This window comes from Lolium perenne, chromosome 7, assembly GCF_019359855.2.
Source record: "Lolium perenne isolate Kyuss_39 chromosome 7, Kyuss_2.0, whole genome shotgun sequence".
Classification (NCBI taxonomy): domain Eukaryota; kingdom Viridiplantae; phylum Streptophyta; class Magnoliopsida; order Poales; family Poaceae; genus Lolium; species Lolium perenne.
Genome location: NC_067250.2, coordinates 72,230,291 through 72,245,393, shown reverse-complemented (window position 1 = coordinate 72,245,393; position 15,103 = coordinate 72,230,291). Strand labels below are relative to the sequence as shown.

Below are 15,103 nucleotides of genomic sequence, written 5' to 3'. Positions count from 1 at the left end.
GTTAGCTCATGAAACCATTGACCGAAACCAAACTGCATTCATCAAAAGGCAGATGCCTCCATGAAAATGTTTGCCCTGCATGAGAAAATTCCCGGGGAAGCACGCTCAGCATCATCCATAAAAACGGCTAAAAACATCAAAAATGACTTGTCACGGTAACTGTTTACCATGATACACCCGAAACGGAAAATGGGAGAAATCTTTATAGCCGACCTTGGATGGATGCATGATCGGGTGGATAGTATATGGTCAGAGAGTACCGGGGAGGATGGCACGTCGGATGGGTCTCAGGGGACGTGGGTAGCTCAGGGAAAGATGCGAGGATCCGACGTGGCCCAATAGGTGGCGGGCGTGGGGATATCGCGGCCAATGGACGGCGGCATTTGGATATCCCCATCCGTCCCGCCTCGCGCTCTTATTAGCAGCCTCAAGTTCCTTTGTCTTCTCACAGCCGCCACCTCCTCCTCTTCTTCCTCTTGCCTTGTCGTTGTGGTCGTAGCGTGGCACGAAGCGATCGGCAGAGCAATGGCGTCGAGCGGGTTGAGGAGCTGCAGCGCGGTGGGCGTGCCCAGCCTGTTGGCTCCGTCGTCGGGGCGGTCCCGGTTCTGTGTGGCCTCCGCCACCACCACCTCCGGCCGCGTCACCATGTCAGCCGAGTGGTTCCCCGGCCAGCCGCGCCCCGCCCACCTCGACGGCTCCTCGCCAGGGTAAGCCTACGTTCGATCTAGCCGTTGGCAATCATCCTTGCCCACACACACCGCTCTCACCTTCCATCACTCTGATGGCAGCGACTTCGGTTTCGACCCTCTTGGCCTCGCCACCGTCCCGGAGAACTTCGAGCGGTTCAAGGAGTCGGAGATCTACCACTGCCGGTGGGCGATGCTGGCGGTGCCCGGCGTGCTCATCCCTGAGGCCCTGGGTCTGGGCAACTGGGTGAAGGCGCAGGAGTGGGCAGCCATCCCCGGCGGGCAGGCGACGTACCTGGGCAACGCCGTGCCCTGGGGCAACCTCCCCACCATCCTGGCAATCGAGTTCCTGGCCATCGCCTTCGCGGAGCAGCAGCGCACCATGGAGAAGGACCCCGAGAAGAAGAAGTACCCCGGCGGCGCCTTCGACCCGCTCGGCTTCTCCAAGGACCCCGTCAAGTTCGAGGAGCTCAAGCTCAAGGAGATCAAGAATGGTATGAAATTTTCTTGCAGATCAGTCCATCACGTACATACACCGTACCTACTCACTCACTCATCCATGGATTGCAGGTCGGCTGGCTATGTTGGCGTTCGTGGGCTTCGTCGTGCAGCAGTCGGCGTACCCCGGCACCGGACCGCTGGAGAACCTCGGCTCGCACCTCGCCGACCCCTGGCACAACAACATCGGCGACATCGTCATCCCTAGGAACATCTACAGCCCTTGATGACGAGTCCCACCCGAGGAGCTGCACGCATGGTTTTCATGCATGTACTGTCTGAATGGATTCATTCAGAGGAACTGCTGCTGTACAACAACGTCGGCCACATCTCTGCCCGGCAAATACACCTTTGTAATGTAATGTGTAAAGTTTCATCCAGTAGCGCCTACTGTTAATTGTGAACGCATCGATCAATATATAGCTGGCTCTCTGTACCAAAACCAAACTGGTATTTGCGTGACAATGATGATGGTACCGCTCGCAATGAAAATTTTAAGATTTTACAGATCAGGGAGGATGGAGATTGGCGTATACTACTAGCTAGGAGTGTGTCCAATAGAGACCAAACGTAGAGACAGAGATTTGGTGCACACCAGTGATCTCGTTTTTTAAATAAATTAAAAATCATATTTTTGAGTTTCAAAAAATTCTGAAAACAAATCTGGATTTAGCCAATAATGTATTCCACAAACGTGTAAAATCTCAATTTCAAATACTTTATATTTTAAGCTACACAAAAAAGATAAAAGTGCAGATCTGAGTAGTCATTTTCAAATCTCCAAAATATGTCAGATTTTGTTATTTTTATCTAGCACAAAGTAAAAGGAATTTTGGGCTAAGATTTTCCATAATTGTGAGATGTGTCACTAATAATCTGCAGAATTATTTTCAGATTTTTTGATAGCTAATAAATATTTATTTTAATTTTCTTATAATAACGAGAGTATTGGAGCTCGGGAGCCAAAAACACTTTTCGTCAAAGGTAATGCTTCCTTAGCAGCAATATCAGAACACTTGAACCCAGCTACAAATAAGAACAAATACATTTTAAAGTGCTACGGCCAAGGGCGGCTGACAAATCTACAGTGAGCTAGATAAAAGAACTGCATTTCACGATAATATGTCTCACTGTTAAGCTCAATGGAACCAAACCACATGGATAACACAAATATCACCATTAAGAGCATCTCCAGCCCTTTCCCCGACGAGGCTTTCGGCAGTCTTTTTTTTAATCCGGACTACGAAAAATGGTTTAGTCGCGCCTCCGGGTCCTCATTTTTGCCCGGATTTAGACTTCCATCCATCCGGCGAGCCCATATCAACCCCGGCCCCCTAGGAGCGCTTGGGGAGTCCGGAGGAAACAATAGCACGGGAATCGTCTGGTGGTCCCGACTTGTCGGCGACAGAGGCCGATCGTTTTCCTCCTCGCATCGTCTTCCCGAGATACGGGTTCGGGGAAGTTTTTATTTTAATAGATAGAAGAAATTTGTAGGCGCGCGTGCAACATAAATAAATTACATATAAATACTTCGGAAAAACATAAACAATACATATAAAAACTTTGAAAAAATTTAAACTACTTCTTCTTTCTTGATGGCCCCGCCCCATTGTCCTCACGATGGCGCTTCCGGCTCGTCACCTCCTCCGAAGAGGCGGTGTCGGTCGACGCGTCGGAGGAACTTGTGTCCTCGTCGTCGAAGGTGCTCGCCAGCTGCGCCTTCACCTTCGCCCTCGCGTCCGCGTCCGCCTTCGCCCGGGCCGCCACGTCCTTAGACTCTTCCTCCTCCTCCTCAGCCTCTTACTCATCCTGCTCCTCAGCCTCTTCCTCGCTGTCCTCGCTGTCCGGCGGCGGGGAATTATCGCCTTCCGGTGGTGGGGAATCGTCGCTGCTAGGCGTTGCAGCTCGGTCCCACCAATGACGCCATCCAGGTGATTTCCCCTCGCTGTCGGTGTCTGATGGCAAAGAGAGACTGCTCATGCTGACAGAGGCTGGTGAAGAGATGAATGGTGCCGGCCGGTTGTATATTGCAAAACGTATATGTAGTGGTCTATCAACGAAGAGAGCGGCGGTTGCTCTTCCGCGGAGTTCGTGCTCCATTACGGCGGTTCGCACGTCGAGGCCATTGCGACGGTTCCCGGACGAGGCGTTTAGCTCCCCAGGCCACTTCGCAGTCCATTACGGCAATTCAATGCGTCGATGGACGCGATTGCCACTGCGACGGTTCCCCCTTCCGGCGACTACACCATCGCTATTTACACGGTGGTGGTGGTTGAGCGTCAACACACGATCTTGGACTCGCCATTTCGAGACCAAATTTTACATCCATACGACGCTAAATACCGCCGGATTTCAGCCTGGGAGCCCCAACGGCTGGAGATGCACTAACTGAAAACCATCAAGTGTGTACTGACGTATTTCCTACCACGTCCAACCATGTTGGAAAAACGCATCTCAAATCTCAATGGTATTGCACTTGGGCAAAGTATGAGACGGCACCACAAATTATTTCTACACACCACGCCACCAATGAGATTGCAACTCACTTACGGTCTAGGAAAATTAGGTCCGAGCAGCAGCTGTGCGCTGCATTTCCCGAACACTCCTCAACGCTCTGCTAACTGCTATTCATCAAAGGTAACATCACAACTAAAAGTACCCGATGCCATATATCATACCACGCCATTAAAAACAACACGTGGTGCTTCAAAAAACTACATCCATCTTACAATCAAAACCTCCTATACATTCCCCAAAAAACAAAACGTTATACAATACTCATTGTATCGGTCGTGTCTGCACGCTGGGTTCAGGACGAGCAGGAGAGCATGCACACTCCCGGCCGATAAGCCCAAGCTGGAGGCAGCCTGGCGTATTTCTCCATCCCTGGCTGCTCGTCGTATGGGCGCTCCATGACCTTCAGCAGACGGCGGACCTCCTCATAGTCACCTAGATCGGCCGCGTCAATCGCGGTCTGGCAGAGGTAGTTCCGGAGGATGTACTTTGGGTTGACACTATTCATCGTGGCTTTCCTCTCATCGTCGGAGATGCCGCTGGCCACCAGCTTCAGAAAACATGGGTGTATTGTTAAACTGATAATGTTCAGATGATCTCTTGATAACATGTTTCTATATACTACCTCCATTCCAAAATATAAGATGTTTTGGTAGGCTATACTGGCACAAATTATTGATGGTGGGTTGAACAGACAATAATGTCAGTGGGGGTTGATTACTAGGAACAATGTGGCAACAGAAAGAGGTAGTGGATAACAAATTCTTCTTAGAACTTCCGCCATTCAGATGACAAATGCACAAGGAATGAGATATGAGGTATTAGTATACAAGACGAAAACTTATAATACTTAATGAGGTTCTTATGTAATAGCATCAAACACAAATTTCATACACTAACATCAAATGCACCAATGCTGAAAACCTCCTAAAGAACATAATGGCACACATGTTGCTTTTGTTTCCAAGAGTATTCCAGCTTGTTCTAGACAAAACAGGACAAAAAGAAGAATACTCTTAACTTCACACAATAACCGGGGCAGAGAAAAAAAAAGCAAGCACCAAACGACAAAAATGATACATCTATACTGTTTCATCTACTTTGTCACTTCCATATATGAATGACAGCTAGAGAAAGTGAACAATTAGCAAAAAGGAGCGTTACCTCCTCAATATATGTTTGTACCCAACTAATCCATGCTTCCTTTCTTTCTTGCCCAATATCCAGTAGTGCAGCTTTTATTGGTACAAGCAGCTCACTTTCAGGAATGCCAGGATCTGCTTTCACATTCGAAAGAAGACGGAAAAAGTTTGTGTAGTCAACTTTATCAACAGCCAGGTTGTTCAGCAGCTTGCCAATAAGCTGCTTATTATACTTAGGTAGACCAAGCTTCTTTGTCATTATAGATTGATATTCATCCATGAACTTTGTCCCATACCTACAGTATAGAAAATGTATCAAAACGCTATCGTAAATGTGGTTATTATTGCACACAGCCAGTATAGATAGGAAGAACCAATTCACCTCTCCATTACATAATTTGCCTCATCTTTGCTGATAAGCCCAGCAGATGATAATGGTCCAGTGAACTGAGCAATATTCCACAAACCAACATCAGGTTGATTTGCAAAACAGTATCTTTTACCAGGGAGGTCCGTCGTATTCGGAGTAAAGCCAGGATCAAAAGCATCTAAGAAGCCAAATGGTCCATAATCAATAGTTAGGCCCAACACGCTCATGTTGTCAGTGTTGAGTACACCATGGGTAAAACCAACACCTTGCCACCTGGCTATCAAATAAGCTGTACGCTCTGCAACCTCAACTGCCCAGGCTGCTCTCACGAATTGCAGAGGAAGAAATTTAGTTATTCCCAAGATGAATGGGGACATTCAGAGAAAATAATATACGAGTAAATTTACCTGCATATTTGTTGGAAGTAAGATCGATTGCTGGAGAGTCTCCCATAGCTGCCTCAAAAGATAAACCTTCACTCTTTTTAATGTTTTCAAGATACGGGTAGTGATGACGTATTGTGTAGTCTGCCAATTGGCGAACTATTTTAAGGTCCTCTTTGCCCCTTGTAGCATGAATCTGGAATGAACCAAATCGCAAAAACGACGGCGCTACACGGCAAACAATGGCGCCTGGCTCCTCTTTTGAATTCCCACTGGCATATTAAAATAACAAATATTTAGCAAGAGAAGTTTATGTCAATATATATGGTGTACATACTGAAATCCTTCAAAATGTAAATCATGGCAAAATGTTCTAGTTTTTTGTATTTTAGATGATAAATAGTGGACAAGTAGCAGAAAAATATTTTCTACAGCGCAGTGAACACTGATGATTCTGTGTACAGGAGGTTTGGTGGTACATAATAATAGGCCAAGAAAAATCAGGATGACCAGATGAACTTATTATTAGTGAATGAATACAGCTAAGAAAATAAAAGGAAACATGGGAATTCAGAAACAATAGTAGATCCAGCAAAACACATATTTTGTTGATATTCAAGGGATTAAATAGCTACCAATAAAACCAGAAAGATCATTTAATAAAAAGGCAAAAAAGGAAATTCAGAAACAATAGTAGATCCAGCAAAACACTAAAAACGGAAGATATGATGACCTGGGATGCTAAAGAGCACAAATGTGTTGATCTTAATAAGGATTATATAGCTATCAAGAAAAGCTGAAGCATCTCAAAGCAGCAGCTACAAATCGCTTAAATAAAAAAAAAAAAAAAAAAAAAAGGTGTTCATAAGCATGATATAGCAGCTATATTTTAGATAACAAAGACATTAGCACATCAGGTGCTTCATAATTATAGGCCTAGGAAAAACAGGATGGCTAGATGAAGTTATTCTTACTTAAGGACATGGGATGCTAAACAGAAAAAGTCTGATGATGTTCATCAGGACAATATAGCAACCAAAGAATGCTGAAGCATCTCAAATTAAAGCAGCAGCTACTACGAATCATTTAAATTAGACTGCCAGGGGAACTCAAAAGCAAAAGTCGGTCGAGGAAAACATAGATTAAAACAGAAGATATGAGGACATACTCATAGAACATGTCGCGTACAACGGAATTGCCAGTCTCGACTAGACAGAGAGCGCGAGTGGTAGGGATGCCTAGACCATGCATAGCTTCACTGCACAAGAATTCACGGATGCTGCTGCGCAGGACAGCAAGGCCATCGGCGAATCTGCTGTAAGGGGTCTTTCCAGCACCCTTGAGCTGCAACTCCCACCTCTCACCGCGAGAGTTGAGAACCTCCCCGAGGGTTATCGCCCGCCCATCTCCCAGCTGGCCAGCCCATGAACCGAACTGGTGTCCCCCGTAGCACTGGGCATAGGGCACGCTGCAGGTGTAGAAAGTGGATTAGAACCGTATACTGACAAGACCACGAGAGAGCGGGATGTTAAGTAGTAAAGGTATCACGCACCTTCCGGCCAACGGAGTTGCTCCGGAGAAGAAGTCGGGAAACTCAGGTCTCTCGAACCTGAAAATAAATAGAGGGGCAGCTGTTGTGAATTTTTCATCCAATGTCGGCAAGGATATGCAGAAAAGAAGCAGGAGCAGCGAATGCCATAAGGCAGGGAGTTCAATGAACTCATGTGTGCGCAGAAAGAGATAACGCGAAGTGGTACAACCTGTAGACAGGAATCCTGATCATTGATTTAATCCTTTGTTGAGAAACCCTATTTTACTCGTTTTCTTCTCCACCGAACAATCATCATTTAAGTAGAACATTATAGCCAGTTTCACAATTCCTAGTCAACCAAAGCAGCGCACAATGTTACTACTGAGTGCAGTGCGCGTGTGTGCTGAATGGTCATGGGGTTTGTAGTGCCTCATATAGTTATCCTTGTATGCTTGTAATTCTGTGCAACAGTTGTACCTCTTCCAAACGGAGCATTTAGATTCTAGTGGAAAAGCTAGCGACGACAAGTGTAGTAGTGGTGATAAGTGTGAGGGGTCGATTTGGAGGGGAAGGAACTCGCTCTTTTCGGTAATATAAACATGTATGACCGAACACTGGTTTTATCCCTTGTTGAGTCTGTGTTACACTTGCTTAGTTGTCGGAACCGTCATGTTTTCAGCAGAACATTGTAAGTGGTTCCAGTGTTAGCGAGCGACGGATCAAGCAGTGGATCAACTTACTACTCAGCCTGGCGTGTGGGGTGATAGCGGGGAAATGTGGACGCGGGCTTCCTTGTATGGTTGTAATTTATTTGCATGCTTCATTTGCACAGCTATACTTGTACGGGTACAAATAGTTTGCAGTTGTTGCAAAGGTCGCGATGAGTGTGAAGCAAATTCTATGGACGATGCTATACCAACAACTATGAGCAGGAAAAATATCATCAAGTGGTATTCAGTGAAATCGCAGCATTAGCAGTAAACAAATAGGAAGGTAAGAGAACTGACTCCTTGTGATCCAGATCGAGGAGGTCGGCGACGGCCGGGGACCATGCGACGAGCTTTGGACCGTCGACGGGCGCGTTGGGTGAGACCTTGGTGTAGCACGCGTGCAGCACCTGCGCGCCCAAAACTGGGAGATTAACAAGACGGGCAGCAACACCTTTGGGGCGGGCGGGGGAATTAACCGCGCGATAATTTATATAGAGTTAGTAAAGAGCAGAGGAGAGGAGAGGAGAGGACCTGGCGCGGGATGTTGTCGGAGCGCGGGTCGGCGGGCAGCTCGCGCACGAAGGTCTCGTCCCAGGCGAGCTCCTCGAGCGCGCGGCGGGGCGGGACGGCGGCGTCTCCGCTGGTCCCGGGCTCGTCGCCGGCGGCGGTGGAGGCCATGGCTCGGGAGAGGAAGCGGCGAATCGGGCGGCGGAGGGTGGGCGGCGGGCGGCGGAGGCGGGGGGAGAGGGAGGCGCAAGGGAGGAGGCGGCCTGGGCCTGGGTGTGGGTGTAGTGGTCGTCCTAGGCAGGGGCTGAGGTTGGGGAACAGGCGCAACCGAGGAGGAGGAAGAGGGGGCATGGCGCCTGCAGGCTGCACGCGTGCTACCTTTTTTTTTTCTTCCTTCCTCGCTCTCCCGTGTCGCCTGGGCGGTGGGCGGGCGTTGTGCAGCCTACAGCGGCGTGGCGGGCGCGGCCACGGTTGCGACACGCAGCAACCGCTCTCCCTCCCCACCGAGTAGCACTACCTACCATTTTCTTTAGAACTGGGCCGCTCACTGTGCGCCACGGAGGGTGCGGCTCGGCCCGTTTCCACCCAAGATAGGGCTTGGCCCGGCCCGTCCGTATAATTGGACCACGACTCAATCACTTTAACTAGTACTCCCTCCGTCCCCTTTTTTTTTTTGAATTAAAATATCATATATTAAGCCAGCAAGCCGCCTCATTAAAAACCTTCCAGGTCCTTCGCACTGGTAAGGAAAGAGTGCGTCGAAACTTCTTTGCCGGTTCACTGAACGGTTACATCATTAAGGAGAGCTTGCCTAATGAAGCTAGGGGTTCATCGACCCAGTTACAAGATGAAACAGAATTGAAACTATGACTAGCTAGTTCATGGGCAACTATATTGCTCTCTCTCCCACAGTGGCTAAAAGTAACCTTCCCTATCATCCCTGCAGTAGACAAGATATCCGCATAGATAGCAGTAGATTCATTCCAAATCCTGTCTTGGCCAGAGCAAAGCTGAATGACTTCCAACGAATCCGATTCAGCCTCAATCACATTACATCCCAGTGAATTTGCAAATGTTAAGCCATGAAGCACAGCAAGAGCTTCTGCCATGTGCACCGACGCCACATGCGGTATAAAAGTTATCCCTCCGTCCCCTTTTAATTAACTTGGGGGAGAAAAAATGCTTCAGAAATTTATTTTACATTCCCGTCCTATACAGTTTCAAATATTAAAATAGACCCCCTAAGATCTAGTGTCAGTGAGATCCGTTCCACCAGATCGCCAATCGATCGATGGAGGTAGCCCCCGACGTCGAAGGTGGCGGACATCACGTACCTGCCGGTGCCGAGGCCCCTGCGGACAGCACGTCGCGGCTGAGGAAGGGAGGCGTGGCTGGGGAAGGGAGGCGCAACGGCGCGGCGGCACAGCTGGGGAAGGGAGGCGCGGCGGCGCGGCTTGGGAGAATTGGGGATGGCGCGCGCGGAGCGGAGCGGTTGGGTTGGGTCGAGCGGCCGCCTGATTTGTGAGGACGAGGATGTGCGGGTAGGGAGTAAAAAACGGCAAGGTTTTTTTGCAAAATTACGGTCAAGTTAATTAAAATGGGACGGAGGGAGTAGTAACTTTTATGACACAGAGTTCATGCTTTGGAGAAGCAAGAGAGAGTGAGCTACCAATTTAGCTTGCACGATCAACTCAAATGACTTTGGCATGGATGCCCCGAGATGACGGGAATGAAGAACCTCTTGTCTAATCTCCCATTGCCCTTTCAACGATGCGTCTACACCAAGTGGGCGGAGGATTCATTGTTGACCCATATCCCATGATGAAAGCTGTATGGGGGACCTGGACCTCTATATTGGTTCATTCGCACAGCCGCTTCATGACGTCCATGGATCTTCGGCACTTTGAGGTTCCCTTGGCGGGATGCACGAGGACTTCAAGAGTGTTGGTCAAACCGAGGGGAGTGTGCCTCGCGTGAACTTGACTTGCAGTACGTATGAAAGTCTCGCACGCCACGTTTTACCTTGCTTTATCCAAGAGGTGCTCGTACGAGGCAAAAGGAGTGGAAGATCTTCTCTCAAGCAAGTGCCTTGGCAAGAGGAGAGGAAAATCACTCTCTCAATCAGATCGGCCCCTTAGAATAAGAGGTGTGTATTTGATATGACCTTTGGTAAACTTCCACTTTTAGGAGGGTGAAAATAATATCTGTAAATAATAGTGAACAACGCATCACACATGAAAACAAATAAAACTTGATGTTTAGCTTATCTTCTCTAGCCATCAGCACATACTTGTGCTAGATAATTCTAGCTCGTGCAGGCTCAATCAACTAAAAGCCCAACAAGTTCTATTCTTATCTTATTATATCACATCTATTATCCCTTTTGATTTACCCTTGTAGATTATCAAGTAGATCATCCAAATCTTTTTTTCATTTCAAGTGAGATCTAATCATTATGGTTTAACCAGAGTTAAACCAAGTCAAAGTCAGCCATTGTCCATGTTGACCTCAACATAGTAACATGTCCTAACAAAAGTGTTTCCATCAACCTTATACCAAAACCTATACTACCAAAACCAATCCAATCCAATCTTGAGATAGACAAGTTTGTGACCTTAACTACAACCTATTAAAGTAGACCTTGTTGAAGACACATTAGAATCTAGGTACGTAAAGCCAAGCCTATCACTTAATAAGCCTATTACTTAGGAAATCATTACACACCTAGTAGGAGGGATCACATAATGATCTTTCAAAGCCTAAGCCATGATCCATTCCACCAAGTCATTGTCAAAGACCAATTGGATTCTAGAAAGAGTCTCTGATGTTCATAGGAGAGTGATAATCAAACAACTAGAACCATCATGTTGCAGACATGATTGGTGAGGTGATAAGTACAAGCCATAGTAACCTAGGAAAACTATCATATTATAACCTTAAGCCCTAAACTCAAGAATATGAAGAGATTAAGAAAACCTATTTAGTGAATCTCAAACTAGATCATTCCCAATCTTATCTAAGTCATGTAGAAAACCCTTGACCATTACTAAACCCATGGAACAAACCATCCTCCTTATCCATTTTTCGTCAGTGATATCCCTACTTAATGATGAGAGACAATAAATGATGGAGTGCTCCATTTAGAGCTAGGGCATAGTCATGCCTTAGTAATCCAAAGCAATTCAAGTCTATGTGTCCCCGCATAGTTCCCTGAAATTAGCCCTATAAATCAATCAAAGGATAATCTTTTGATTGTAAGACAAATCTATATTACTCATCCTAAAACCCTAAACTCTCTAGAATTGTGTTGATATGAGCCATACCTCACATATTTGTGAATCAATTCTATGAGTAAGCCATGGTAATAATCATGTATCTAGCAATTTCTCAATGCCACACATTGGTGTGATTATTGAAGTAAGTTAGAATGGCAAGTGGATTTCTCCATATCCTAAGCTAAGCTCATACCAATCCTTGCACATTTTTCAAGTATATCCAAAAACCTAGGAAATGAAAATGCATCCAAATTTATTTGGAACTAAATTTCCATATAAATGTTTTACTAATATATTAAACTTGACAAGTATCAATCCAAACCTTGTAAATTATGGGAATAACCTAGGTCACTTATTTTGATCTATGACCTAAACCAGAATCTCTATTATGAATAAATCATAAGAATGATAACTCAATTCTTTTCAACCCAAACCAATATATCCCTTATATTATTTATACATATCTTGACTCAATTTTGAGTTACTAGAGATATTATATAGCACCTTCCAACAAAATTATATCAATTTGACATGTCTTTGAAATTGGAAAACCCTAGTCGATGTTCTATATTTCATGTGAGAAGTGAATATATAAAGGCTTCAAAATTTTCCCAAAACCCAATAGAGATAATATAGAGAACCTTTGGAAATCCCTAGATAGTTCAAAATCTTCATTTTGAACCATTTCCTGCATGCGCCATGTCATGTCAGCTTCACCATTGCCTGCGTGCGGTCGCTATCACCGATGGAGGAGGAGACGAAGTACTTCCATGACATGGAATTCTTCAAGTTCGTTGTCCTCATCATTGAAGATCCTTTCAGAAAAAAGGATCCCAAAGAAGTTCGCTCGATTTCTCGGCGTACGGGGGCCAACCGAGGTGCAGCTGCAGGAAGCCGGCTATGGTTTTTGCAGATGCTCCATCGAGATCTACGGTGACCCAGCATACCACTGCATGTTGTAGTATGCAAGTCATTGACATGACACTAACGGAACACCGTTCCACTAGTATTACATCCCTCAGAGTGTTACAATAGAAACATATGCGAGTCCAAGACATGTCTATGGAATTACACATAAGCTCTTTACAGAAGATCAACACAGCCTCCTATTTTACTGTGGGGTAAAACTGCAAATAAAGCTCCAGAAGAACAACTCGTTGACTAACTTATGTCTAACTCTAGCTCTAGAAGTACTTGGTTTGCCAAAGAAATTTAATAGAACTCTAGCTACTTAGGTGCTAGGATTAGGGAAGTGATTCCCTTCTATTACTAGTCTAGGTTTCCACCCTAGCTAATGTAGAAGTTGACTCCATTGACTTCATTGATTGGGTTCTCCATCTTGTTGTAGTTGACTCCTTTGTATTCGAGTTCAATGGTAGTTTCTCCTTCGGTGACTTTAAATCTAAGTAGTGGGTTCAAGAGGAACGGATGAATACGAGCATACACAGCAAGTTCAATAATAGAAATAGGTGTATCATGCACTAGCTATAGCCATAGACCTGAAAGTCGTAGGTAAATGCAAGTTTTTGTAGTCATTTCTTCAAAAGATTTATTTTATTCTGAAAAACAATGTTCGTCAGTCTTCACGGGTTTACCAAAACTTCGTGGAGTTCATTTCCTGCCGCGTTCGTAGTTCCTTCCCAAAACAGGGAATGCCAAGTCACAATTTAATACACTCTGCAGAGGTGTGTTACTTTACCCATAAGAGAACTTGTCATTGTTTCCAACTGGACGATCTTTCCCGTCCACCCTTCCTTGGTGTGAGGCCCGGTATAAGTTCCAAGCCAATCATTTTCCTTTTTCGTGACCCCGCATACCCACCCTTTCGCGCACTCACATATCCTCGGTAGACATGTTCCGTTCATACGGCTTTACCTACGATATGCTATGGACAATCCATCTTAGTGCATGTCAAGTAAAACACAAGTTCTTCTTCTCGACGGGTTTTATTGGATCATCTAAAAACAAGAAATCTTCTGGCTAGAAAGAACTTTAATCTAACATCATACACTTGTGCCACTTTACAATGCAGCCACGAACAAAATTTGATCCATCTGTTCCGGGAGTGCCCTTTTTCTATGAAATGCTGGTACTATATCTGCCCCCAAAGAACACTGCAAATGTCTGTCATGGATGCTTTCTATGATGTCAAGAATAAAATAAATATTCCTTTTGCTATGGAAATTATTATGGCAGCTGCTTGGGGACTATGGATTGTCAAAAACAACAAAATCTTCAAGAATCAACTGCCCACTTTCAAAGCTGGGAGGCCATTTTCAAGAATGAGCTTAGAATGATTCAGTTCAGAATAAAGAAAAAGCTTACAGAAGCCTTCAATGTTTGGATTCAAGATCTAGTGTAGCTGTTACACTTATTTTGTTTCTTTTATGCCTTATACTACTGGTATAATGCTATGCTTTGTACAGTTACCTTTACAATATAAATAATAATAAAATTACAAAGGGGATTTCCCCACTGTTTAACCCTAAAAAAAGACAATCCATCTTAGATGGTAGAGCGTCCCTCATCTAGGTGGATGGGGAGATTAAGGCCATCCCAAATTATTGTGTGTTCACAAACACACAGTCAGGCTGTATCAAGTTCGTTGATATGCGGAATGAAAAAAAGGTACAACTGACTTCTCCGTCCCATTAAAGATCTTATGGCTAACACGTAATATACAGCGCTGGAATCACTGGGTGACATTTGTCGCCAACCCGGAGCAGCAGCACCAGGTGAACCAAGTTCACCATGGGCCCTACCTAGCCGATGATGCCACGTACATCATCTTCACCACAGAGCCGGAAGACAAGACCAGTCAGCAGTGTCGCTCCCTCGAGGTGAACACGGTCATGCCGCCGTCCCCCAGTACCTCAACCCGTCTGAGCAGGCCATCACTTTTGATCACCGAGATCAGCCGGCTGTCTTGCCAAGGCCCGGGGGCTACGCCATGGTCCTTGATCCGACTCTCGGCATGGACCAGCGCCAACGTCGACTTCTCGCGGATGCTCATCGATGGCGGCAGCAGCATCAACATCCTATACCACGACATGGCTCCAAAGTTGGGCATCAAAAAGAGCCAGCCGAGCCCCACTCCCACCATCTTCCACGACATCGTGTCGGGGCATTCCTGCCAGCCGATCGGCCGGATCAAGCTGGACGTCATGTTCGGCAAGCCGGACCACTTCCGCACCGAGAAGATCGAGTTCAAGGGGGTGGACCTGGTCATCCCCTACCACACGCCCCTCGGAAGGCTGGCTCTAGCCAGGTTCATGGCGGTGCCCCACTATGGGTACCTGAAGATGAAGATATCGGGGCCTAAATGGGTCATCACCATCGCTAGCGACTATCGCCGGTCCATGGAATGCGCCACCCAGAGCTCCAAGATGGCTCAGACTCTGGTCATCGCTGCTGAGAAGAAGCAGATCAAAGACGCGGTCTCCATGGCCAAGGCCGCGCAAACCGACATGCCGGCTGGGACCACCCA

General features: G+C 46.2%; 2 protein-coding genes across 2 annotated transcripts; one reads left to right on the top strand and one right to left on the bottom strand.

The window, feature by feature from the left end:
* Nucleotides 1-437: 437 nt before the first annotated feature.
* LOC127317099 (chlorophyll a-b binding protein 1B-21, chloroplastic) lies at nucleotides 438-1,631 on the top strand. Its single transcript, XM_051347621.2, has 3 exons — nucleotides 438-707; nucleotides 789-1,180; nucleotides 1,257-1,631. The coding sequence occupies exons 1-3, from the start codon at nucleotides 526-528 to the stop codon at nucleotides 1,409-1,411; spliced, it is 729 nt and encodes a 242-aa protein (XP_051203581.1). The 5' UTR covers nucleotides 438-525; the 3' UTR covers nucleotides 1,412-1,631.
* A 2,196-nt stretch (nucleotides 1,632-3,827) lies between these two features.
* On the bottom strand, nucleotides 3,828-8,752 carry LOC127317101 (uncharacterized). The gene is made up of 8 exons (XM_051347627.2): nucleotides 8,366-8,752; nucleotides 8,132-8,241; nucleotides 7,146-7,202; nucleotides 6,762-7,061; nucleotides 5,618-5,865; nucleotides 5,223-5,529; nucleotides 4,863-5,136; nucleotides 3,828-4,248 (listed from the first exon to the last, which is right to left on the bottom strand). Exons 1-8 carry the CDS (start codon nucleotides 8,690-8,692, stop codon nucleotides 3,994-3,996), a joined length of 1,878 nt encoding a protein of 625 aa, XP_051203587.1. The 5' UTR covers nucleotides 8,693-8,752; the 3' UTR covers nucleotides 3,828-3,993.
* Nucleotides 8,753-15,103: the final 6,351 nt, after the last annotated feature.

Coding starts and splice junctions, on each gene's coding strand:
- LOC127317099 (XM_051347621.2), top strand. CDS start 526: ATGGCGTCGAGCGGGTTGAGGAGCTGCAGCGCGGTGGGCGTGCCCAGC. Junction 708..788: donor CTCGACGGCTCCTCGCCAGG/GTAAGCCTACGT, acceptor CTCTGATGGCAG/CGACTTCGGTTTCGACCCTC. Junction 1,181..1,256: donor GCTCAAGGAGATCAAGAATG/GTATGAAATTTT, acceptor CATGGATTGCAG/GTCGGCTGGCTATGTTGGCG.
- LOC127317101 (XM_051347627.2), bottom strand. CDS start 8,692: ATGCCCCCTCTTCCTCCTCCTCGGTTGCGCCTGTTCCCCAACCTCAGC. Junction 7,203..8,131: donor CTCGATCTGGATCACAAGGA/GTCAGTTCTCTT, acceptor ATTTATTTTCAG/GTTCGAGAGACCTGAGTTTC. Junction 5,530..5,617: donor TACTTCCAACAAATATGCAG/GTAAATTTACTC, acceptor TCGTGAGAGCAG/CCTGGGCAGTTGAGGTTGCA.